The sequence below is a fragment of the Neovison vison genome, chromosome 6, assembly GCF_020171115.1.
Source record: "Neovison vison isolate M4711 chromosome 6, ASM_NN_V1, whole genome shotgun sequence".
Lineage (NCBI taxonomy): Eukaryota > Metazoa > Chordata > Mammalia > Carnivora > Mustelidae > Neogale > Neogale vison.
In genome coordinates this window covers 174,723,854-174,749,981 of record NC_058096.1, presented here as the reverse complement: position 1 = coordinate 174,749,981, position 26,128 = coordinate 174,723,854, and the positions used below count along the sequence as shown (strand labels likewise).

The 26,128-nt window shown below is 38.8% G+C and overlaps 1 protein-coding gene across 2 annotated transcripts in view; it reads left to right on the top strand.

Annotated features, from left to right (window-relative positions):
- The window catches only part of GRM7 (glutamate metabotropic receptor 7), a 902,298-nt gene extending 877,927 nt beyond the window's left edge, over positions 1-24,371 (top strand). For both annotated transcript variants that reach the window (XM_044253109.1, XM_044253106.1), the window contains one exon: positions 23,127-24,371. In XM_044253109.1, the coding sequence (XP_044109044.1) occupies positions 23,127-23,176 (50 nt within the window). In that variant the 3' untranslated portion in view covers positions 23,177-24,371. The remainder of the gene's footprint in view (positions 1-23,126) is intronic.
- Positions 24,372-26,128: the final 1,757 nt, after the last annotated feature.

Below are 26,128 nucleotides of genomic sequence, written 5' to 3'. Positions count from 1 at the left end.
TATGAAAACAATGAAAGATTTTTTTTATAGATTATTCTATGTGTTTACGTGTGTGTGTGTGCATTAACTGAAATACTACTTACACAGTATTTAGACTTGATAACATTTATTTATTTATTGGATACATTATGCTGGTCCCTCAAATAAGTTACCCCTTGGGCTGAACTCTGCATAAAGGTCTATTTTGTTAGGACAGAACAGTCTCCCTCTCCCCTTCTCTCCCTCTTCCTTCTTTCTTTGTCCCTTCCTCACCGAAACCCTATTTCCATAAGGTCATATTCACAGTGCCGGGAGTTAAGACTTCAATATATCTTTGGCGGGGGGAGCGGTGGGGGAGATGCAGTTTACCCCTAACATGTCCCCTATGGAACTCCAAGTGGTTACAGGACTAAAAGTTCAAAGCTCTGGAGCATTTAAAAGTGTAATTTCTAAAGAATAGTGATAATAATATTATTAAAATTTTAAAAAGCCTGAGTTCCACTTCTACTTCTGATTACTACCGTGACTTTGAATAAGTTATCTTAATTGTTGCTTTCTCAAATGTGTAATAGGACAAATAATACCTGGCTCAGATAATAGTGCAGGCATTAGTGCCAAGTAAAGTTCTTTGAACACTGCGTGTGAAAGGATGATGATTACAACTTTTAAATAAAGGAAGCTGTCAACATGAAGTCTGTCCCTTGGCTGCATGGGGAGCACCAGGCATGGATGCTATTTTCCCTGCGGTGGTGTGAGTTAGCCTTTCACCAGCCTGACCCGGTGCCTGGTTCCTGGGAACCAAACTGCGAACTTGGTGAAGAAGCCTGTCTGGACAAACAGGACAGTTCTAAATACCATTCCCAATGTCTCTGTTTTTTTCCCTGGAATTAGGCAGAGGGGCCTCTGTTGTCAGTTCCATGACGCAGAACTGGAAGGCAGGGAAACCAATCTCTGCTCAGCGTGCACATCCGAGTTTCTGAGTCCCGCGTCCTCGAGCATGTGTTGCCAACCTTACTCAGTGAATGAAGCCAGAATGCAAAACAAAACACACAACTGAACGGTGTCATTCAGAAGGCTTGGAATTATTTTGAATGCTTTAGTATACAAACCAGACTTGGCGAGAAGATGTTTGCACAGGCCATCTTTAAATAGACGTAGCAAAGAACAGAAAACAGAGGCAACCATTTTGGTATCTCAAACTGAAGAATGAACTCCAACCCAGGTCTATTTCAGTTATCTCAACTTTTATACCTTGATGAGCCTTGGAAAAAGTGCCAGCACTCCATTTAATTGTGTGTGCCAACACGCCCGGGAGTGATAAACAGAACACGACAGGGATGTACATTTCTAGAAACTCCCCCAATGCCTTGCTCTACTCAGTGTTTGGTATGTGAGCCAGCAACAGCAGCATCACTGGGAGCTTGTTAGAAATGCATCAACTTTGGCTCCATCCCAGGTTAAGTGACTCAGAATCTACATTAAAACAAGATCTGCAGGTGATTCAGAGGCACGTCATAGTTTGAAAGGTGCTCTTCAGCACCACTCTGCTCTCCTAGCCTGCCTCATGCTGATTTTTGTGTGTGTATATCTACTCAGCAGCCCGGCTGTACCAGCCAAGGGCCACCAACACGCACGTCTCCCCGTGAAACTCCTCTACTGAAGAACTAGCTATACTGAGAGGCTATACCTCAGTCCATCTCTTCCTAAATCCAAAAGAGACACCGTCACAAGCTGCAGAGAACATTGCTCGTTGGTGGCAGTGGTGACGAAGAGCATCAGAACTGAAGCCTGGCTTTGTTCTCACCTATGAAGATCTGCAGATGGAAAATGCTCTATCAGCCTCGATCCCAGGCCAGGGGCAAATTAACAGCCACCCAGCTGGTGGCTTCTCTTCCCGGCCAAACAGTGGTTGAACCTAGGCTTCTCTTTCCCAAAAACGTGGCATCCAAGGCTCTCCCTGGACAACAAACATGGGCTTCAATTTCAGAGAGAAATGCACATTTCTTTTATCTTCTGCCTCTGTGGGCTTTAAAGGGATTCTCATCAAAGGGCCGACGGGGAATTTTGCAGCCCTAGCTACCAATATCTAAGTCAAGTTTGACTGGTTATTCAAGGGTCAAAATGCTTTGCATCCACTCCATTGAGATTGGACACCTTTTCCATTGATCAGGCTGATATTCTGCTGTAGAACTTTAAATGAACAACATGACAAACACAGGTAAACTAAGAATTAAAGACAGTCTGATTTTCAACATGCTGGCCCCTTGCTCCACTCTGCTGTGGGAGGGGTGAACTTGCTTAAACACAACTGGTTTATGGTAAGTAAATGGATGTCAAATATAGTCCCTCCCCAAATGCAGTATTTTGAACTTCCTAGGGACTGTGTTATTAGAAGATGTACATTCAGTATTTAAACCCTGATGGCTAGCTGAGGCATTTATCATTGATCGCAACTCATACTATCCATCTATTACTGACTGTGCCTTTAAGTACTAGATGGGCTTTTCATTTGTTTTCTTTTGTTGCCCATCCTCAAGTTCTGATCCTGTAGTTTTCTTACTGACCTATACAATCTTTATCGAAAAAGAAAATAGCAAATATAAACATGTTTGTAAGGAGAGTATTTCTTTAAAAATAAATTTCCTTGCAAACTAAAATGAACAGTCCATTACAACAAATTTCTAGGTAAGGGGATTAGCAAAATATTGCATTCCCTTCCTTTGGAATTTTTTGAGGAATGTGTAAGGAATTCTGGATACAAATAAAATGCTTCAGCTGTAAGTGTTGCTTATGACCCAATTGCTCTGTGTAAACAGAGCAGTAAACTGTCCTAAGAGTCTCAAGGAGAGACATTATGTAATTTACTAGAGTAGCTAAGCATCTGCATCTATTGAGTGATTACAGCACATCAAATATAATCAATATCCATTTCTAAGGAGGCATCTTCAGGGTCTCAGAGCCTGATATACCACACATTCAATGTCAGTACTACTTGTACTCAGAGATGGTCTTATGTGCTCTTGAACTCTGGGGACTATAACAAGAAAATACTATTTGCTCTGTAAGGATAATGACCTAGTTGACCATAATAAAATAAGAAAGATGAAAGATCACTGCCAGGCCATGAAATCTTTTAGAGCAAGGAGAATATTTTCTTTGTTTCAGAATTAAAATGAGGTGATGGCTAGTGAGAGAGATGGAGACATCATGATGATCATCTAGGCTCCCTGCAAGGTCCCTAAGGGAAGTATGTTTGTATAGTTTATCAAAACAGCAGGAAAACAGAATTATTTACTCTTAGCTGGATTTTTATCACCAACCCATATGTTACAGCTGATGTAAAAGCCCATGGATTTTTTTTTTTTTTTCCAGAGGTAGGGGTGAGGAAAACACAAAGAAAGGAGGTATTTCTCCTGAGACCCATGAAAGAACTGGCTCTCTTATCCTCCCTGGGCAGCAGCCCTTGGTCCAATTTTTCTGGATGACATGAAAGAAGAGTAAGAAAAGCCAGAGACAGTGGAAGAGCATTCTGGGCCCTTGGGAAGAGGAAAATACAAATTGCCACATTCCCAGATCATGATGATGTTTCTGATAACTTCTGAAAACTCTACCTCTTAGGTCTGTGATTCTGGGCAGTGTTGAGAAATAGTACACATCTTTATTAGGATGTGGGGTACACTGAGATCGTGTGGAGAGGAGCCTAGAGACACACTCCCAGAGTATCAGACCCAACAGCTAGATGTTCAGTATATGTTTCCTGTTGAATCTGAATAAAATCCAAGCAGCTCTAACAATATATAGCTCTCAGAGAACCTGTTTCTGTAGGAAGGATGATTAAGAGGAACTCTTCAGTTGCCCAAAGAAGAACAGTCAATACCACACTGTGGCATAATTTACAAAATGAAACACCACACATGCCAAGATAATTTACAAAATGAAACACCACACATACAAGAAGAACATCCTAGAACTAAGAGGTCCAGTCCCTTAATAAGCAGACCTGGATTCTGCAATCCCTTATGACTCCAAAATAAGCTTATAAAGGAATTCATCACACAATGCCTATTAAGTGGTGGCTCATCTCTTGTAATTAAAATAGTTTATTTCTTTTTTTATTATTATGTGCAGTCACTGTGTAATGTATGCCTCTACCATGTCTGCAACTGTTTCTCTGACAAAAAGAAAGCCACAAAAGAGACAGAAGGGAACAAAGGAATACTCAGCAGGCCTGATGACATCATAGTAAGTGCATAGTCAATGTTTAGTAAGTACTTTACCGACATAATCCTTGGAACCACTCAGTGAGTAGGTTCTATCATCATTATTGAAGAGATAAGTAAACTGAAGCACAGAAAATTTCATCAGCCTGCCCAAGGTCACACAGTCAGCGGCAGAACACGGATTCAGACTCCCACAGCCTGGCTCCAGAGACTCACTCATAATCTACTCATCCAGATTCTACATGTACACAGAGAAGTAAGATAGAACTTAAAGGTCACAAATTCAGCCTTCCTCCTTTTAAAAAATCATTTGTTTCTCTTTTATTCCTTCTTCATCTCCCACGACATTGTGTGTGAGTGTCTCCTGTCTCCTCCTTTGCTCATTTCTGCTACTCCTGCAAAATAGAACACAGGAACTCAGCAGCCCTTTCCTAGTACCTCTTCATAATGGCCTCCCTCCCCTCTGATCCCTGATATATCCTCTTGCATCACTAGGCTCTTCCCTTTTAAGGAGCCCATCACATGCCCTCTGTGCAAGAGCATCTGAGAAAACGCGTGCCTAGTTCAAGGGTCTGGAGCTTTGGCCAATATAGAGCTTTCTAACACACTAGAGGGTGTTTTCCTAGCTCCAAAACACAGGAATGGACATTTCCATGTACATTTGCATCCTGCTCCTGGCACACAAGCTGTCTCCTTCTTAGGATACATTCTAAAATGACTGCTCCTTTAGCCAGCAATTCCCCACACTCATTGCATCACTACCCAAGGGCCAGGATACATTTATTGCCCTCATTTTCATTTCTTTTGCCTACAGAGAAAATAATAGTTTTCAAGATTAGGGTCTGTAAATTGACCATTATCCAATTCCATTTCCAGCAAAAATGATACCAATGCTCAGTACTTTACATGTCAACATCTCAAAGCCTAGGGCATATATTAAGAAGTAGAAACATCTGTAGGCTTTTCTAAAAAAGGAAATATATGGCATGGAAAGAACAGGGATTGCCAGAATTTGCTCACAGAATACCACAGAGGATGCAGAAATGGAATGACATTAATGGCCCCAGTCCAACTTGGATACATAATATAGTTCATATGGACATCCTAATCCTGTGGATTGAATGATGCTGCTGGTTTATTTTATTTTTATGTTTGGCTCTGCTACAAAAATTGATATTTGTGATGTATTTAGAGGATATCTAAACAGCTGGTTGAAAAGTAAGTAGATTCACTCAAACTAATTCCAGTAACACTAATTAAGCAGTGAGCAGGGAAATCTGGTCCTTGAGGTTTATTGAATTTTCTGGTTGACTTGAGGTTACCAGACAACATGTCTTTGTTTCATCTTTACAGTTGAAATTTTTATTTTCAAAACTATAGCACTCTGTTTACTTGGTGAAGCACGCTGAGCATTATTTCATCTTCTCTTGTCATGTGGGAGTTCTGAAATGGCCTGCAGTTCATTTTTCTGACTATTGGAATTAACTGTAAAACAACGACTTGCAGGTGTGGAAGTCTAGAATGTGTGATATCTTCCTGGGATTGTCTTAATTTCTGAAAAATGGATTATTTTTTTCCATTCTTCTTCAAAGAAGTGATTAGGTAACCACATGTAAAAATGGATGATTTAAAGATGGGTGAGTTTAAGTTTTTTTTTTTAAAATCACCCCCAAAAAATGGATAGAAAATAAAACTTTGATCTTAAAAAAAAAAATCAAAATCAAACTAATTTCTTTGCCAGTAGACAGAGGCAAAGCACAGATCTCTTGCTTGACTATAGTTTTGAAAAGATGAAATCATGTTGACTTGAAAATTTATATTAGCAGTTATGGAAGATCTGAAAACTACTGGTGCATTTTTTCTCCCTCAGAGACCAAGAAGAGTCAGGCATTCAGCCATAGGATTTTCTTGCAATATATGCTTCAGTCTATCACCTGTTTTGATCTTTAGGGAGCAATGGATATATTGCCCAAATGCAGAAATTACAGCGGGTTAAATGCAAACCTCGATTCAAGTATAAGTGCCCAAGATAAATCATATTTTTGTCCTTCCCCAAAACTGACACATCTTTGTTCCTGGACATCCGTTAGCAGCCTGTAGCTCAACAGGTGTAATGGTCCATCAGCAACAGGAGGGAAGGGGCTTCCGTGCTAGACAGAAAAGAGATTCTCTTTCCAGGTATGAGCTTTTTCAGAGGCAAGAAGAAAAAGAAGAGTACACACGACAGCAAATTCTACCCAGGACGCTTCCTATGGATGGAAATCTGCTCTCAGCTTTTCACAGTCCACTGCTACGTTTTATTCGTCCTCAGTGTGGCACCCCAGTATGCTAGAGCACGTCAGCAGAATGGACCTACATGTTATCACACCCTCCTCATTCCCTTTCTCCACTCTCCTGATGTGCAATAATGCCATTTTCTAAGATGAAGCAGATGAGCAAGACCGAAGTTTCCTGTATAAAGAAGAGAGTCACCAGGGGTCAGACGCGAGTTCTCGGGTTGGGGGACCGAGCTCTATTAGCTCAGTGGTCTTGGAAGTTAGATTTAAGCTCTCTGTGCCTCTCTTCTCCCATCTGCAAAATGGGGAGAATGAAAGCATCTTCACAGATCTCTGGTGAAAATGATCTGTCTATAATGCTTGGCTGTAAATGTCAACTATTACCATTATTAAGCAAATTCTCTTTAATCAGCATTTCAAATTGTTCCCTCACTTTGCAGTTTCTAGCAGCACTTGAGACATGCTCTCTCTACTCCCTCCTCTGTACATTATTCTTACAATAGACAGAAGAATCTTCATAACATCATATGGGGGTGGAAGGTAACCAAAAAGAAGGCCTTGGAACAAGGCAGCACTAAAAGGAGTAGAGAACAATTATCTCAAGCCTCCAGAAAAGCTCAGACCTGAGAAAATGGCATAATGAAAGGTAGCCAACAAAGAGAGAGAGAAAGATTAACTTAGACACCACGGATCTTGGAATTGAAGCAGCTTACTGAAAGCATCCCAGGAGTCAGACTGGAAATGAAATGGAAATGAAAAAAGTCAGGCATCTACTCACACAGAAGACCTAGAGAGGATACCTGAGCAAGGACCACTGGCCACGCCAGCAGTCTGGGCTTCCTATTTGGGAGGATGTCATTGACATTTGTTCCAGAAAATAATTTCCTGAGGAGAAGGTCATGGAAAACTGACAGATGGCAATGACTGCTTTGGAGCAGCAGTCTTTGGTGGCAATTTTGCTAATGTTGGCGACCTTGCTGTGTGCATGATTCGCATAAATTTTCTGCCAAGTTGAAAGTTCTTTGAGGGTTAGGGTTATACCTCATATATTTGTACACCTGTACCAGCCCTAGAATCTGGAATGGAAGATGGCTCAGGTTAGGGACTTGGTAAGTCTTTACTGACTGTTCTACCCCTCGCAGTGAGGCAGGTAGTTGTGCGATGGAATGGTGTCTGCGTTATGGCAGTTTGAGGTGACGTAAACCTGGGGACTGTAACTATCTTAGAGAACAGTTATTATTGGGAAGTATTCGTCAAAACAAAAGAGTGCTATTCTCTGTAGCAACACAATAACCCATATTTTTAAGATGGCCCTGATATTAAGAGTTTTCTTAATTAAGTGAAATTTATTTCAAATATTTAAATATTCCTTTAACCAAAATTGTTTCTTTAGCCAAACCCCATTGACTAAATTAAAATTAAAGTATTTGTTTAGACAAGCTCTCTTATCTAGAGACCACTCTTATTTTCTGAAGTGATACCAAAATCTACCTTTTAACTATGCACCTCTATTTTCTTTGCAAAAGTATAATCTCCTTACACACTACATATAGACCAGGAATGCTCTTCCCCAAGAGCCTAACAGATGGCACTGAAGCTGGAGTTCAGAACTGACCACTCTCTAGCACATAATAGCACAACTGGCAATTCCGAGTCTCATATCCATTTTGTGCTTAAATCACAGCCTATGAGATGTGTTCCTCCTGTGAAACAGGTAACCAGCTAAGTTTAGATGTAACCATTCTTCTAAATTCCACTGTCTTGTTCAGATGACTAGTTTTCAGTGATGATAATTATGCTGGTAGGACAGTGAAAGAGATGGAGGTGAATGGTGCGAGGGATGGGGGTAAGGGGGGAAAGTGATGGTTATAATTTTTTCGATGTCCTGCACTGTCCCTAGTATCACCATCCTGATTTTGCCAACAACTGAAAGGCAAGGAAGTTGGTGCTTAGGGGTATATTACAAGATACAGATTATAGAGCAAAACTGGGATTTAAATCCCTGAAATGTGACACTAGAGACCTCTCCTTAACCCCAGATTCTCTGCTCCTATCACTGACTTGGGTGATACTACCTTTCTCTTCTTTTGGGGAAGGCAAAGTCTGGACATTTGTCAACTTTTGTTTTATTTCGTTTTGTTTTCTTTTGTCTTTGCTTCCAGCCATAGACTTATCTCCAAATTTACAGAGTGCATTAGGATCACACTGTCCATTTCAGGTCTATCCTCAAGTTCCTACAAACGCTATGTTTCTTTCTTCAAGTATCTATCCTGTGCTGGTTCCTCTGGGGAGAAGGAAGGTGATTATGAACAAAGGGCTATCACGTGCCAGATTTGTTGTCAGGGTATTTCACTGTCTGTAAGAGTGCTTCTCCGCCTCCTGGAACCTAAGCATCCATGCTGCCACTCTAGTCACTGAGACTTCCTAAGCACGTCACAGGATTCTGTGCCTCCTGCAACAAGCTAGACATCGTGGGGATTAGAGAATGGAATTCTGGGGAAGACACCAAGGCAGGACAGATGCCAGATATAAAACAGAGTGAGTGACAGAGATGTTGTCCTGACTTATTGGAGCTGACTATGCCTCCCTGCCTGGTACATAGTAGACACCTGGAAATTGTTTGTTGAATAAGAGATAATCTGTGCCCCCTTGACTTTAGATCCACCTCTCTTACTCCTTTCTTGCTTTATCAAAACCCATACTTGGAAGAAGTTAGGGATGTGACATTGGATGTATCTGTTAATCTGTCTAATCCTCAGATGTCCTTTTGTAAAGTAGGGATAATATTGGTATCTGTCTTGCAGGGTTGGCTGAAAGTATTAAAAGGGTTTGTAAATACCAAATACACAGCAGAGTTCCTAGAACATTTTAAGTTCTAATACTACTGTCAAAGTACAAGCATTTGTACATCCATATGTTTCTTAACTTCAGGGAAAGAAGAACTATTGAGAATTAAAAAAATATATAGTGTTTCATCATCTCAGCAATGTTTGCTGAGGTTAAGGATCCACCCTACACTGTTTGCAATCAAGTTGTATGATTGCACTTGGGATGTAACAGGTTGTCCCGGGTATGGGGTACATAAATGCTCCCTGGAAAACATGGAAATTTGAGTGGTCACTGCTAAGTGTTTGTTAAGCAACCTGGGTCATATGGACCCAGTGTACTTATACATTCATGTATCATAGACATGCATAGATAGCTTCAGGCTCAGTCTTTTGGACAGAATTGATTTGGTAGTTGCCCAGTCTTCAATTTGCTTTGTCAGTGCAGACACCACTCAAACCTTGACTGCAAAGCTAAGGACTAAATAAATAGAGGATAAGTCACTTCAGCTCATCTAAATGATTTTGGTATGTGCTTCTCAGTTGATATCCAATTACTAAATCAAAACAGATAAAAGCAGTACATAAGTACATGCGCATTTACAGGCTCTAGTAACTGATTTCGCCAATAACATAATGGCACTACAGGAAAGGTTCCTGGAATCAATAAGTTCCTGGAATCAATAAGTTCTAATATTGCACAAAGATGTCATGGACTGTATGTAGGAGTAGCAACAGCCATTGATAATGTGTACAAGTGTGTCCATACAGTTAAAAAAACTGTCATTTTTGTCTTAATAGAACCTGCCAAAGTCCTGCTTCCCTCTTTGGCTCCCGTTGACTCACACAATCTCTCAAAGTACAAGGGCTCAGTGATACACTTTTGCAAAGAAGAAGCAGTGGCTAATGATGGCAATAGAGCTAGAGAGAAGTGGAAACATGTTGACCGTGACTTGGCAGATTCCTTTGTCAATGAACAGAGAAATGCACTAGGTGTTCTGACAACACCTTAAACCTCCTCAAGGAAAGCTGTTGGCACCCTACGGGCATCCAAACACCAAACAACTAATTTGGTTTCATTTTACAGGGAGCCTGACCTTCTGCTGTGGAAGGACCCCCTTCTCTAAGAGAAAGGCAGTGCACACACAATTGAGTCAGTGTTATGTGTGTGACATTCTCCAAACACATCCAGAGAAAAGCCAGATCACAGCCAAACTATATTAAAATTATACTAAATCCCGTTCTAAGTGTCTCACATGTATTAACACCTTTTATCCTCTTAACACCACTGACACTATGGTTACATCCATTTTTCAGATAGGAACAGATCCAGAGAGATAAAGTTACTTGCCCAAGGTCATAAAACTGAGTGGTGGCTATCCTTGTATGTCCATCTGTCCATCTTTTCCACTGCTCTACTTTTCACTCTTGTGGCTCTTTTGATGATTGCTCTTGAATTAGATCATCAGGGTTCTATACCCAGCCACAAAACAACTGCCATTTGTTTTCATCTCTTCTCTGAGATACAAAACTGTCTTGAGAGCACTGCTTCCTGGGGGCAAATGGTATAAGACAAAGGTAGGGCTAGCTCTCAGACAAGTTGTGAAGCATACATTTTTCTTTGGAGATGACAGGTCTCAAGCTATTTAATCATAAAACTTCTCAAACATTCAGAGAAGTGGAAGGAAAGTAATATAAGCCACCACCAAGGCTGAACAACTAATATTTTCCCCTACTTACTCCATCTGTACCCATGTAATTTTTTGCCTTGAACCATTTTTAACTACAGATACCATAAATCTTTACTCTAAAAAATTTAGCTCATCATAAAATGCAGACATTCTCCGACCTACCATCATATAATTATCTATCTAACCAGGGTCACAGTAATTCTCTAACATCATTTAGCATTCAGTTTCTGATCTCTAGTCTTCAGAGTCTCTCAGTCTTTCCTGATAGAAGGCACCCTTCCATTTCCTCCATCTAGTTTCTCCAAACCCAATGACTTGAACCCAGCTAAGTGCTCATTTCCTCAAGACCTTGCTGTTTTCTAGAGATGAGAATTCCAGACTCCTGTCCAAATGCCTTAATTTACATCATAATTGGTCTGATCTTGAATACAAAGAGGAACAGGCAGTGTGGACGGTTCCATTAAGCATTAGTATGGCAAAGAGAAAATGTTTTGGCAAAGACTGTAAACCATCAATTTAAAATCAGGAATTTGAAAGGTATATCTCAGGATTGTTAAATCCTCTTAACCTCTTTGAACTAATCTGCATACTGAAGGGTCATTATCAATCCATCCCATTCAAAGTAACAGATTGGCAATGTGTGAGACAAAAGAAGAGAAGAGAAACATTTCTAGAAAGAACACTGAGGTTGGAAAGTATGGAACCATGAGACACCTGCTATGGTTGGGCACAGACTATGTTGCTTGGATTGGTCATTAGAGCCCAGAGTGGTAAACCAGTTTGCTATATTAACTCTGGGCCATAATCAATTTCCAGTATACTCTTCTAGCCCCTCCAATAGAAGCCACTATCGTTACTCATGCATGGTGTGGTCAGGCATCTGTTCCCTCCATCTTTTATCTGAATACGAAGTCTCTTGTCTGCTCCCTCTTGTAAGCAGTGTTATTATTACTTACTATAAAGTCAAAATTCAAATGTTCCCATTTTCCCCAATACAGCTAATATTTTGGGGGTTTTGTTTATTTTTAATTCATGGTCCAGTCAAGGATCAGGCACTGCATTTAGTGTTTTTGTCTCTCTAGACTCCTCTAATCTGAAACAGTCCCACGTCTTATTTTTGTCCATTATGATACCGACATACCAGCTTTCTTTTAACTTTTAATAATTTGATCCATTTCTTTCAGAATTCCCAGTATACTGTTTTAATTACAGAGCTCTCACAATTCTGTAACCTATTCTTTGTGCTAAACATTATTAATGCTATGGCATAAACTTTCCCAAGTTTATCCATCATAACTCTGAAAAAATAAAAAAAAAATATATCATCACTACCTTTGATAGATTTAAATGTCCCATTAAAGAATGCTTTGGAATTTATTCAACGCCTGTCTAGTTTGAGATTTAGATTCTTCAAAACCGCAAATATTATTTTACCTCTTCCTGAACATCTTTGTGCATATAGCTTGGTCCTTATTATTTTCTATCAATATTCTTAATATTTTTTGTTTAAATGCTCATTTTCCTAGTATTAATTCATACGATTTACTATTTTACTTTTTTAAAAGTTTGTTATTTCCCTTGAAAAAACAAAAAAATCTTGAAATTTACTGTTGTTTAATGTGAATGTCTTTGCTCATAAAAATTTATTACTGTTAAATAAATGAGAAAATTAATATGCCAAATTAATATGCCAAATTAATAATAAGGAAGGAACAGTCCATCATTACAAAGTTCTAATGTTGAAACTGACATAATAGGCTCAGGTCTGAATATGAGCTGATGAGTTTTATACATCATGGAAGCCTATGTGTGCCACTTCACTGTTACATACTCAAGCTTTACAGTCCTTGCCTAATTTAGCCACAGGGGAATCTGTCTATTAGACTGAGACCTCTTTGAGGACAGGGATATGTCTTATTCCCTATGTAACCCCAGCAGCCAGTGTTAAACATTTAGTAGACATTTGCTTTATATTTGTTTTAAACTAAAGTTTTAGCTGATTTCTGTTATCTGTAGCAGATTCCAATCCTTCCATCTTCCAAAGCCAGTATGCCAAAACATACAGCCTCTCTGAAATACTGCATCCTTCCTCCTGAACAGAGACTCAGTTCTCAGGCTCTGTCTTTTGCCTATCAGCTTAAAATGAGTTGGACTCCAAAAAAGGAAGGAAATGTTAAGTCTTCATCTCTTTCCTCTGCCGTGGCCAGGTTTTCTCTGGTTTCTTCTCTTTGTGCCCCAAAGTCAACCTAACTGAACTTAACAACACTTGTCTGCAATGTCACATACACCCCCGCTTAAATTAAATATCAATTAATCAATCCATCAGTCAAATAAACAACCTAGCTCTGGCCTCAAGGCACTTCCCCATGACAATGGCCTTCAAGGCTCTTTCCCATGTTTTCATGCCTAAGAGAACAAGATGTTAGCAAGGGCACTGCTGGAGCTATGAGATGCTTCCTCATCTAGAACCCCCACTGTAATATTGTTTTGGAATTCCACTTATCACAAACACAATCCTAATCACTCCATCAACTCCTAGCTGTTCTCCCTGCATGCACTTACTATCCACTTCTTCTCCCCAACTTATCCTTCAGGTAACTATCGGAACATTCTCTACTTCTTTCAAATATTGAACTTCTCACAGTTCATCTTCATAACCAAAACACTACATGTAACATAAAATGCCCTTGCCAATTAGAGATTAACTTCCCTAGTCATCTTCTCCAGCATTCTTTCTTCTCTCCATGAACCCTGTCCTCTTTAAATGCTCCACATATTTTGCCATTATCTCCAAACACTCAGCCTTTTCACAAAACATGCCTTTGCCAGTGGCAGGTCCTCCACATGGAATGTTCTTCAATACCTGTACCCTTGACTTCTGGGTTCCCTGGCAGAGAAATGTCCACAATTAACTGCTCAGGATACTCCTTGCACTTTGAGACCTTCTTCGAGTTTATGATGGCACCTTCTGCCAAGCTGGAATTCTTCATGCAGACCACCATTTCTGCTCACTCTCTTTATTCCAGCCGTTCTGGCTTTTCAGATGCCAACCTCAGGTCTTTGCAGCTGCTATTGACTCTATGATCCAAGAATTTTCGTAGTTTTTCCCTCATCTCCTTCAAGTCACTGATCAAATGTCATCTTCTCCAAGGACATCTTCTCACCTTCCTAGGACAGCAACCTCAGCCTAACCTCTAACCCCTTAGTCAACATTTTTTTCACAGTGTTTGTGATTGCCTGACATCAGCATAGAGATGAACCTCATTATTCACAGGTTCTCTATTTCCAAACTCCCTTACTTGATGAAATTGGTGTGTAATTCCAAAGTGATTACTTGTGCTTTTAAAGTCATTTGCAGACATATTCAGAGCAGGGAAATATTTGAGTCATTCAATGCACACAGCCTCAGCTAAGGCTGGACAAGGTGATGCTCTGCTTTGTTTTAGCTCTAAGGGTGAATTTGTAGTTTGCTTAATGCCTAAGTTTTGCATTGTTCTGTTTTTGTCAGTGATTTTGTGGTTTAAAATAGCCCCCAAACTAAAGTGCTATCTAGTATTTTTTAGTTCAGGATGCATGTATTATTTAACTTTGTTCAGGAATGAATTATAATTCTCTTGGCCATGAGTTCAATGATACTGACCAATAATATATATTAAATAACGCATCTTCAAACAGATGCAAACATAAGTCAATGTTATGTCTTGATTGGTTGATAAAATTTTGTGGTCAGAGTCTCAGAGGAACCTAACCTTGTATTTCTCCTAGGAGCAATGGTTCACTATTCCATAATTCAATGTTTATGGCAACTTTATAGAATATAACAGCAAGTAACAAGAATTGGCTGCATTGGGTGTAAGCACCATACCATCAGAGTTTGTGCAGCTCTGTAACGTGGCTAAATTTCCCTGCCATATGTTTGTCACATAGTAGGTGGTCAATAAATATGAGCTGAATTGCACTGAAGCAGGAGTCGTTCAAAGATAGAGAGTATTATCCCCTATCTCTGAGCCACTAGTTTTAAACTAAACTACCATTGGCACACCATAAGCTCTTAGTAATGGAGAATAAAGAAAATAGAAATGAATGAATGGACTGTGAATGTCCTACCCCAAAAATAGCAAGACCTGGATTTTAGCTAGAGCTTTTCATCCAGAAACACTAAGTACTCCTCTGCTACTATTTTGTCACTACTGCCTTATTTGTAACATTATCCTTAAGACAGGCTTTCATGCACAGCTTCAGTCTTGGAGGCACCACTGCATCCATAATATGCTCCAGAATGCTCATATCTGTAACAGACTGAAATTGCAAAATACTCAAAAGCTTTTTCAATGCCCAGGAAAAGTGTATAACCAGAAAAAGGAGGAATATATGATGCAGTAATTGAGTGCATCCTTTTTGTTTCTAGGGCAAAACATATACAACCTCAATCAAGCTACCCAGATTTTAACTTGGCCAAGCTTAAAGATGTTTTCTAACAGAGACCTAGTCTATTTGCTTCCAAAACATCTTCCAAGAACCACGTAAACCTCTGCTTGATGCTTTAAATCTTAAAAAACAAATTAGATTTCTTAAAGAAACACTAGAATGTTCATTGACCGTTTTCATGGCAGAATTGAAAATTGATTTCTCAATTTTAGCTAGGCTGTTTTGGGCCTCTGTGGCTGCTAAAAGGGGAAGACAGACTACCATGATTTAGAAGTTACAAATGAAATCTAAGGAGCAATAGCTTTGTACAGGATAGCAATGAGTGGGGCATTGAGTGGGGGCGGGTGAGAGGGGGAAGCTTGACAAAGTCAACAAAGTTCCCACGTGTTCTGTGGTAGGAGTGGGAGGTGAGGTGAGGCCATCAGAACTCTCCTCTCCTAAAAGGCTCCTAGATCTGACAATGACTTCAGAGAGCAGAAGCCTCTCTGCAATGATTCTTCAGTACCAAGACTTATTTGGTATCACACACTACCTAGCACCAGGGAAAACAAGGGTTTGTTCCATTCTTACACCTGCACTGGCTAAGGTCTGAGACACACAGGAGCGATGAGCAGTAAGTGACACACCCTCGCTGTGCTAAGCATGGCAAAGGAAAAATAGAAAAGCCAGGAGACAGTAGAGCAGGGACACTTAACTAGTTTGGAGGCGGTTGGGAAAGGCTCCCTGAATCAAGTGACTTTGAGAAACTGTACAAAGAGAACAAGGAGTAGGAGCTAACAAGTTTAGGAGAAAGCTAGAAAACATTGTAGGGAGGTACTTCAAGTTGAAGATTCAGCTTCAGAACCACCGATGGCTTCCCCACAGCCTCTCAGTCACCACTTACCCTACCTTGGCATTCAAGGCCTTTATCAAGAGACTCCATTAGGAATCTAAATAATCATAGGGAGTGTGCCTTGTTCATCACTATCTTCAGTGTCTTTTTTTTTTTTTAAAGATTTTTATTTATTTGACAGAGAGAGATCACAAGCAGGCAGAGAGGCAGGCAGAGAGAGAGAGGAGGAAGCAGGCTCCCTGCTGAGCAGAGAGCCCGATGCGGGCCTCGATCCCAGGACCCTGAGATCATGACCTGAGCCGAAGGCAGCGGCTTAACCCACTGAGCCACCCAGGCGCCCATTCAGTGTCTTGAATTTGGTATGGCAGCATGCATATTTACTGAAATAATTATCTGGACCCTCCTATCAACCTTCAATTCCAGAACTGACACCTCTCTCCTTGTACGTTGATATGAACATGGTATGCTTTTAAACCACCAGCATCCTTCTTACATTTTCCCATGGGCTCTCCCAGATGAAGTGCCCATTTCACAGAGAAGCCTTCCCAGACTTAGTACAAAACACCCGCATTCAAGACAGGGTTAGTTAGCCCTCATTAAATATCTTTAAACACTTATCCCAGGCCCTATAATCATTTCCCCAACTATAAAACAAATTCCTTAACAAAAGGGACTATACCTGACTCATATCTTTGTTTCTAATGAAAATGGAGCAAGCACTTTGCACACTTTCTCTAAGGATTTCTAGAATGTTGCTTCTCTGTTTTCTTGAACTGGATTAATATTGTCTGCTAATATGGTAGACTGGTCCAGTTATCCATTGAACGGCCTCTCTCATTTAATGTTGGGGAAGGTACCAGTTTGCTTTGGGGGCCCCTCCCAGTGGGATTCTAACCTATGATCTCCTGCCTTAAGCTGATCACGTTACAGAGGAAAAACAACAAAGGAAATACCAAGCCCTTGATGATGGCACATGGCAGTATTCTCTAAATGTCAAAGAATCCAAATTTACAATGAAAGAGAATCGAACAAACAGCTTGCAAGCTTCCAAGCCTATTTTGCAAGATTAGCATGTATTAAAGTGACTGGTATTTACCAGGTGCTAAATAATATTTTATTAGATGGATGGTTGGATATATAGACAGAAATTCAGATTCTGGATCTTTGGTGACTAGATTAAAATTACTGGTGATGTGGAATCCTGACATATTTAGCTGGTTGTATTTTCACCCCTGCCAAGTTCTTTGTGTCAATAAGTCCAGCTAACTAACATAAAGACAAATATTCCAACATCCTCCTGATAAGTTGCTGCAGTAGAGCTAGAGGTGAGACAGAGAAGTTGTAGAAAAGTCTTAGATTTTCTTAGATCAGTGTTCAACTTGCACAATTGTGAATGCCTCATTTTTTGGTAATCATATTCTCCATTCTTGGGTATTCCAACTTTTTGGCTGAGTAATGTGCTACTTTTAGATGACAATCCATTAAAAAAAAAGTGTAGGTAAAACCATAGTATAGGAATTTTACTAGCTCTTTTGAAATTCTGAGTGGAAATTAGCAATTGAAGGTAGCATATACTTACTTGCCCTTAAGTAATGGGCTAAGGACATTTATTAATGAAACAAACAAGCAGGAAACAAGCTAGTGACCACAGAAATAAAGCTTAAAATATTTCCTTTTGTTTTAGTAACTGTAAACTATATATGAAAAATTTCATCCATTTCAGGTATTTTTAGGGACACCTGGGTGGCTCAGTTGCCTGCCTTCAGCCCAGGTCATGATCCCAGGTTCCTGAGGTCAAGTCCCACATCGGGTTCCCTGCTGCTCAGTGAAGACATGATTCTCCCTCTGCCTGTTGCTCCACCTGCTCATTCTCTCTCTCTCTCTCTCTCTCTGAGACAAATAAATAAAATGTAAAAACAAAAAAAGTATTTTTAACAAGCAACAACTGCAAATTATGTTGACAGGAAAGCAATGGCAGGGGACAGGGGAGGCACAGATACCACTTAGAATAAGTTAATAGAAAAGTCCGTTTGAGCCAAGTTTTATCAGGCAATAAACCAGTGTTTCCAAGTTTGATAAGCTTTCAAAGGATGGAAGTAATAAGCAGGACTAACATTTAAGAAATAACCACCTGGCCTCTTTCCTTTGACTTGCTCAAGGTTTTAATATGATTTTGAACCTGGTATAAAAAAATAGGCATTTATAATTCCTAGAAGAGAGCTCAATACCTAATATGTGCTCAATAAATGAAAAATAAATTCTGAAAGAGATTTAAAGTGAGTAAAAAATGAAACTTGACTTAACAACCTCTTTAAAAAACAAAATATCTGACTAAATTAAGGTAAGCCTCCTACAGATGATTATGTTGTCACATGGGGCAAGTGTTTTTCAATGGATCAGGGTTCATGCTGTTCCTTAGTATCTCACATTGACCCACTTTGCTCATTTGCACTTTATGCCCAGCCACTATAGGAGAATTCCCTCTTAGAGAATCATAAAGCACAACATTATGTTAATAGTCCTGAGAAGTCCCACACATGTCCATGTGCACACGAGAAAATGTGTGTCAGGTATTTATGTAGAAACAAAATTGCCCAGTCAATGAATGCTATGTGTATCCTCCGCTTTTCTAGGTCTTTCCAAATGATTCTTACATGGCAATTATACCAACTTCCACTCTCAGCAGAGTGGTCTAAGAATCCACACTTCATACCCTCACTAGTACACGTATCAGTGCCAATACATTTTTTATTTTGCAGCGGCTAGGCATGAAATGCCGACCCTTTATTATTTTAATTTGCATTTTCCAATTGTTGAAGCTGAGCATTTTTTGAGTGTTTTCTTAATCTACAAATTACTTTTTAAGATCATTTGATTCATTTTTTTAAAAAATTAGATCTCTTATTTCTTAGTTTGTATACATTAAAAAATTTTGTTTAACAATCCTTTGTCACTTAATTATACTGCAAATAATTTCTTCTATAGTTTTTTATCATTTACCTTTATAAATGATATTAATTTTCAAATTGCATTTATTCCAGCATTGTTTGCGATTGAAAACAATTATAAAGTAAGTAGGGCCCATCAATTTTAAAAAAGAACTAGAAACTTTTGTTATGCTTATACAGGAAACTATATAGTAATTATGATTACCAAATCAACATAAATAAGTATTAAAACCACAATATTATATGAAAAACAGGTTGTAAATGGATATGCACAGTGATACCATTTTTGTACAATTGAAAAAACACAAAGCAAAACTCCCTGTATTTTATGGGCAGCTACACACGCTGTAGCAGCATGACCCTTGCTGGAAAAGATGCCCACATCAGGGTAACAGGCTGGGATGGGAGAAGGAAGGAAGCACTTGCAGTGAGGGTGGGGAAGTAGGGAAGGCTAGACTGTGCTTTTTCTGTGGGTGGATGGAGGGGCACTTGAAATAAAGATGTAAATATATCAATGTATTATTTTCAAGGCTGTGATAAACTATTGTCTACACTTTCTGTGGCTATTTGAATCACTTCATACATACACTAATTATATATATATATATATATATATAATATGCATTTAAATTTTTAACAAGATCTCACAGAAATATATGGAATATTGTCAGTGAACTACACAAGTTCCTTATTATGTAAAAAATAAAGAAATAAAATATGGGTAGAGAACAGAGGCTTATTTAATCTTACTTATTCAAAATTATATATTTATTTACTTATGTTTCCCATAATTTAGTATTTCTTATAATATCCATAATACTCTTTTTCTTCTCCATTTATTATTATTTTTTTCTTTACTTCTATAGTCTGGGTTTTAAGTGTTCCATGGAACACAGTGAGAAATGAAACCTCTGTGAAACAAAAAGACTCATGAGAAATTAAAGAGAAAACAAGTAGTTCACCTGTAGTAGTTCAAGTTAATGTAGTTCAAGTAGTTCAAGTTAATGTCAAGCCCACTTTGATTTTGACAAAACACCAAGAGTAAGATGGAATGTCTTACGTTTTAAAGGAGAAGAAGTATTCATTCCAAAAGCTAGAACCCATAATACTGCCTCATCATGAACATCAACTCTTATTTAAAAATTCTAGAGGGACCCTGCTGTATATTCTTAATGTTCCTTGTAACTTTACAAGAAAATCTTGTAACTTTACAAGAGAAAAAATTCTAACTATTTAAAAATACTAAAAGTACCTTTCCTTAGAAAGTGTTTCACTGTACAACTATTTTGAGCTAAGCAATTTTCTTTTCTAGGCCATAAACTGCATTGGTATTCAAATAAATGGAATTATCAGACACCACTGGTACTTATCTTATTTACTCATTAGGCCAGAACATTTTAAAAATAAACATTATAATACATTGGGTATTTCTCTGAAAAGCACATAAATCACCATTCCAGGACCTACACAACTCCATTAGCATTTTGCTGAAAAGTTCCCCAGCTATTCTGCCAAGATGGCATGAATTGAAGCTAATCATTTGTATAGAGTTTTGTAATTTAGAAATACCTTTACCCATTATGTTGCCAAATGAGAAACTGAAATATTTCATACATTTATCCCATTAACAGACAACAAGGTAACAATTATTCTAACCATTTCTATAAAGGCTCAGAGAAGTTCAATGTCACTGGACTGGTCAAGTCACACTTCACGTAAGTGGACAGAGCTAAATCAGAACCTGGGTCAGGTGAGTCCAGCTGCAGCGTGGTCTTCCTACTGTGGTCCGGAGAGCAACCTGTAGATTCAAACATTAGTCCCATTTTGGAACGCTGGTCCCTCTGCGACTCAAACCCGTCCTGGGTAAGGCAGGGATTATAACAGCATTCACCTCAAGGCTTACATACACAAGAAGATAATCCATGCCAAGCATCAGTGAATTTCCATTACTATTATCATCATTTTGAATTTTTTACAACATAAGTTCATCTTCATGATGGTTTAGTGCAAAACAATGCTCAGCTTTACAATTTAAGGACAATATTTTCTAACTTCCTTATTCTTTTGTGAAGACTTTTCTGGAGAAATTGGTGTTTTCGAGTAACCTGTTTAAAGAATTTCAAATATGTTTTGCTTTTGTCACTAGACAGTTATGCTTATATGGATAATAGTCACACAATAATTACATGATAGTGGTAAACTCAGATATTTAGGTCATTAAACCTCTGGGTTTTTTTTTTTTGATCCCCCCCTTTTTGCTGAGAATAATTATTATATTACCATTTGACAAGACAGGCTGTGATTATTTCTAACAACTATCTACTGGATTTTTTAGCTATGACACTATAAATAGACTTCAGAGTAAAGAAAACATTTTTAGAAAGTTTTTCTCCTTATACTCAAACCAAGCATATCAGTGAAGACAGTGAAGGCTCTGTTAACAGTGGGGCATTAGTGACACCATGTATTTATCAAGGACAACGCAGCATGACCCTGCTCATGACTAGATTTTCCAGAGGAGTCTACGGCCATACCACCCTGAACGCGCCCGATCTCGTCTGATCTCGGAAGCTAAGCAGGGTCGGGCCTGGTTAGTACTTGGATGGGAGATTTTCCAGAGGACCTCTGTGTTTCTTTAACCTAGTTCTAGTTAATAAATGCAGTGTGATTTAATAGAGGAAATGAGTCAGAATCTTCTAATCTGAATTTACCAGGTGGAGAGTCTGAATTTTTAATCCAGGAAATAAAATCTGTTTTTATGGATGGTGTACACATGTATCTACGTATGTGTAATAAACTAACTGCGTTTCCTAATCAAAGTTCAGCTACAAACTCTTAGTATGTTACTGTGGCTTCTCCAGTCTCCTGAATTCCCATATGAATCCCTACTTAAGAGGGGTGGAAGAATTCTTGTTACTTGTTTATAATAAATGAACAATACTACTTAGAATAAAAAACAGTAAATAAAATAAGTCATCAGTAAATGCCACTTAACAGTTACTTTGTGTCCAACAGAAGCTGATGCAAAACTACTAAGATTTAGTGAATAAAGAACATGTCACATCACAGTAGTTGTATTAGTTGGTATTGAGAGCTAGAGTGTAAAACTTCAGGATCTTGTTGTCATTTCCAGCATGAGAACAGGAAAGGGTCTGTCTTGCTCATCAACTGCTCGTCAGTTGCCTAGCCCCATGTCTGGCATATGGCAGGCAACTGATGCGAATCTGCTGAATGAATGAATGAATGAATGAATGAGTGAATGAATGAGTAGAGCTGAGTTCTAGAATTACTGTACCAAATAGAAAAGTAATTGATTATTTAAAGAAAACAAACAAAAAAGGTATGCATGGTAAGATTTAAGTGAGCCTCAAACTTTGATGGAAGTCGTTCCATAAATTACCATTTATAACTTATTTATAACTTACTGACGATAACTCTGGGCAAGTTGGTCACCAGTAATTTGACGGTGTGAATCGTAACTGAAGAAGGCACTGGTTGACCTAAACTAAAATCAGTCACCATGACCCAGGACAGACCTGTCCCAAGCAATGGCCATTTATTATGAGAAGGTTTTGGAGAAGATCACACAACAAAATACACTGCAACGTGGGTGGGCGCTTTCAGCTTAGGGTCAGCTGATTAGAAAGCACAACGTCCACTAATTAATTTACTAACCATTATAAACCTTAAAGAGGGAGGTTGGAGACATCACAGAATAGAGAGCACAGATGGCTTGAGAATAGCTGGGCACTGTAGAAGTTAGTAGACAAAACCTTAAAAAGAATCAAGGAAATCCAGAGTGATGTGTGTTCCTCAGTGGGGCATGGTTCCATCTTGACATTGCACCCAAGTCATCCCAGATCTAAGTCTGTTTCTACCTTTGCAAATAAGATCATTGCTACAACTAACTCTTACATTTTTTTCCAGGCCCTGCTGCAAAAAAGAAGTATGTCAGTTATAATAACCTGGTTATCTAACCTGTTTCATTCCATGGAACCATGGAGGAGGAAGACCCTCAGTTATTTTGTCACCCAACCTGGCATAGGACTCTTTTGGTCCTGCCCGCTGCCTGTCACTGGAGGAGCATCCCCAGCCAGGAGACCAATGTTAGAGGATCCAAGTGTCCTACACAGCTGCTTTATGAAATATTCTTACTTTATCTTGGCTTAATAAGTCACTGGTATCAGCACTGCCAACTCGGCTGCAATTTTGGACCTTCCCTGCCACAGGGAGTGTTGAGACTCAAGTCCCACCCAGGCTCTTTAGGATGAACCACCGAGAGCCACAGTGAACGTTTTGGGGCTGACCTGTCTTTCTACGTATGTACTTCCAGACTGCAAGTTTTGAAATTTTCTGTACAGTTTGTGAGGACTTTTGCACTTTGCCATCTGATGTTGTACCTCGGTTCACTGTTTGTTTTCGAATGCCTTGTTTCCATAGAGCCCTATTCTCTCAGACGGCAGAATATGTGGGAAAATTTTGCAACAAGTTAAATGTTAAAAAGATCTCGGCAGACAAAAAAAAAAAAAAAAGAAAGAAAGAAAAGAAAGAAAATTAAAACCATGTATGTAATGACTGTATAATTATGATTATAATACCACTGCAAATCATGTTATTTTTTTTAAGACAAAAAAGATATTTAAAGACCAAAAACTGTGCTGAGAAAGTATGCCCCACCTATCTTTGGTATGAGGATAGGTCCCATGAAAGGAAAGTGTTGGCTGAACTGAATAGAGGTCTTGCTCTTTGGAATGCATGCCAGTAATGTATTTTACAGTACATGTTAATAATTTATGTTCAATATTCGTATTTGTGTTCTCTTTTGTTATTTTAATTAAGGTATATGGATATTTTGCAATAATTTTAATAATGATTAAGCTATTTGAAGAAAAGAATACAGATTTTTCATGTCTTGAGGTTTTGTTCATGCCCCTCTATGACTGACCAGTGTGATAAGGACTTTAAAAAAAAGCATGTATGTTTTTTACTGTTTGTAATAAGTACTTTCGTTAATCTTGCTGCTTATGTGCCAATTTAGTGGAAAACACCCTTGCTGAAAAATTCCCCCTTTCCATTCTCTTTCAATTCTGTGATATTGTCCAAGAATGTACCAATAAAATACTTTGGTTAACTTTTTTATTTCCTGAAATAAATATTTTTAGTTGTTTATCCCCTTTTAGTTATAGCTTATTTCATGAAGTCTTAAGTCAGGGAATACTGAAAACAACCAAACTTGTTAAAGAAACAAGCCTTAGCTCACAAGTGAAGTTATATCTGAAATTAAAATGGTAAACCTATAGGGGCTCAATACTCTCATAAAAAAGGAATATCACAAAGCTCGTTTATTTTGTTTCCTTAAAATCAAAGACCAGACAGCCTTCAGACACTGACTTAGTAAGTCACCCATCAAAAATAACCAAAGTGTGCCTAACTGAACATAACAATAAAAAATTAACAATAAAAATTAAAAACTGCAGAAATGAAAAAAAAGTGTCAAAGGGAAGAGGAAAAAAAAGGAGCATTAGCTTCAATAAACAATCTGGGGGCAAGTGAGTGAAAAGATAAATATCTCTGTGAAACTTATCAAAGGATCTAAGTAAAGATTACTACAACAATGCATTTGTCTATACGTCCAAAGAAATATGGTGTCCATGTTGACAGCAAGATTAAGATTTGGGGTTCCCCAAACTCATATGTAAGAAACACCCTCATGGATAAACTCACACTCACTTGGGTGTCATGAGCACAAAAGAGTATCAATTTGTAGAGGGTGACTCCGATCTTCAGCACAAGGGAAGGACCCAAAATCCATTTCAATGGATTTAAATGGCCCATTGTGGATCCACTTGTGACTGATTTTCTACTGTGTCTAGAATCTACCAAACTCTTGCTGTTCTCTTGGCCCAGGAGATTTGTATAAAAAGCTAGAAATTTTATTTCAGTATCACCCTGAGAAAAATTAAAGTATCTCCCACCTTTTCCAATCCCTTAAATACCCTTCATACAACAGGTCAATGAGATAAAATCTAATTACAGCAGATAGGAGTTTTGGATTATAAACACTTTCAAGTAGTAGAGCCAAACAACCGAGTGTGAGACCTGGCTCTCCTTATGCTAGCTCTCCTGGGGGAAAGTTACAGACACATTCTGAATCCTCCATTTTCTCCATTGGAAAACAGATTAATACTGTGGTGTATCCCATAGACTTAGGAGGATTAAGAGGGGGAAAAAAAATCACGCCAAGAGCAATTAGCCAGCATCTGTACCAACACAGTTGTTAGAGCTTGTCTTAAAAATCAGATGGAGGGCACAGTGCTTTCTCCTTCCAGACGTGCAAACACAATCTGTAAAAGAGTGCATGGGTAAGCCAGGCTGACTTCTGGCCACGTAGGAGAAACAATTTATTTCACCAAGAAATCACGTAATGGCCTTTCCCAATGATTCTGATGTATGAGCAAGAGTGCAGGCGAAATAACAAAAGCCATTCCACTGAGGAGTGGAAAGAGCTACTGCCAAGGACCTTTACTCTGCCCCTGGATCCTTGGGGTAGAATTGAGATTAACAGTGATCAAGACAATGTCAAGGATAAAAGTTAAACCTACAGCACTATAAAGGAATTGTTACTTATATGTGTTATATACATTATATATATATATGTACATTTAATACATATCGTTGCCTTTATATGTGTCATATACCTTATGTATATCATGTGCATTACAGTATATGCTTTATATACTTTAATTTACAATCCTCAAAAGACAGTTCTAATCATCTTCCATAACCTCCCTTCCCAACAAGGTAGCTGAGTTGAAGTGCGTCTATCACCCTAGGACAGATGTGATAGAAAATGGACCAATAGCAGGCAGCAGAACGAATGTCCCTCCAGGTCTCCCTACTCTTCCTCAAATATACTGAGCATAGGTAAG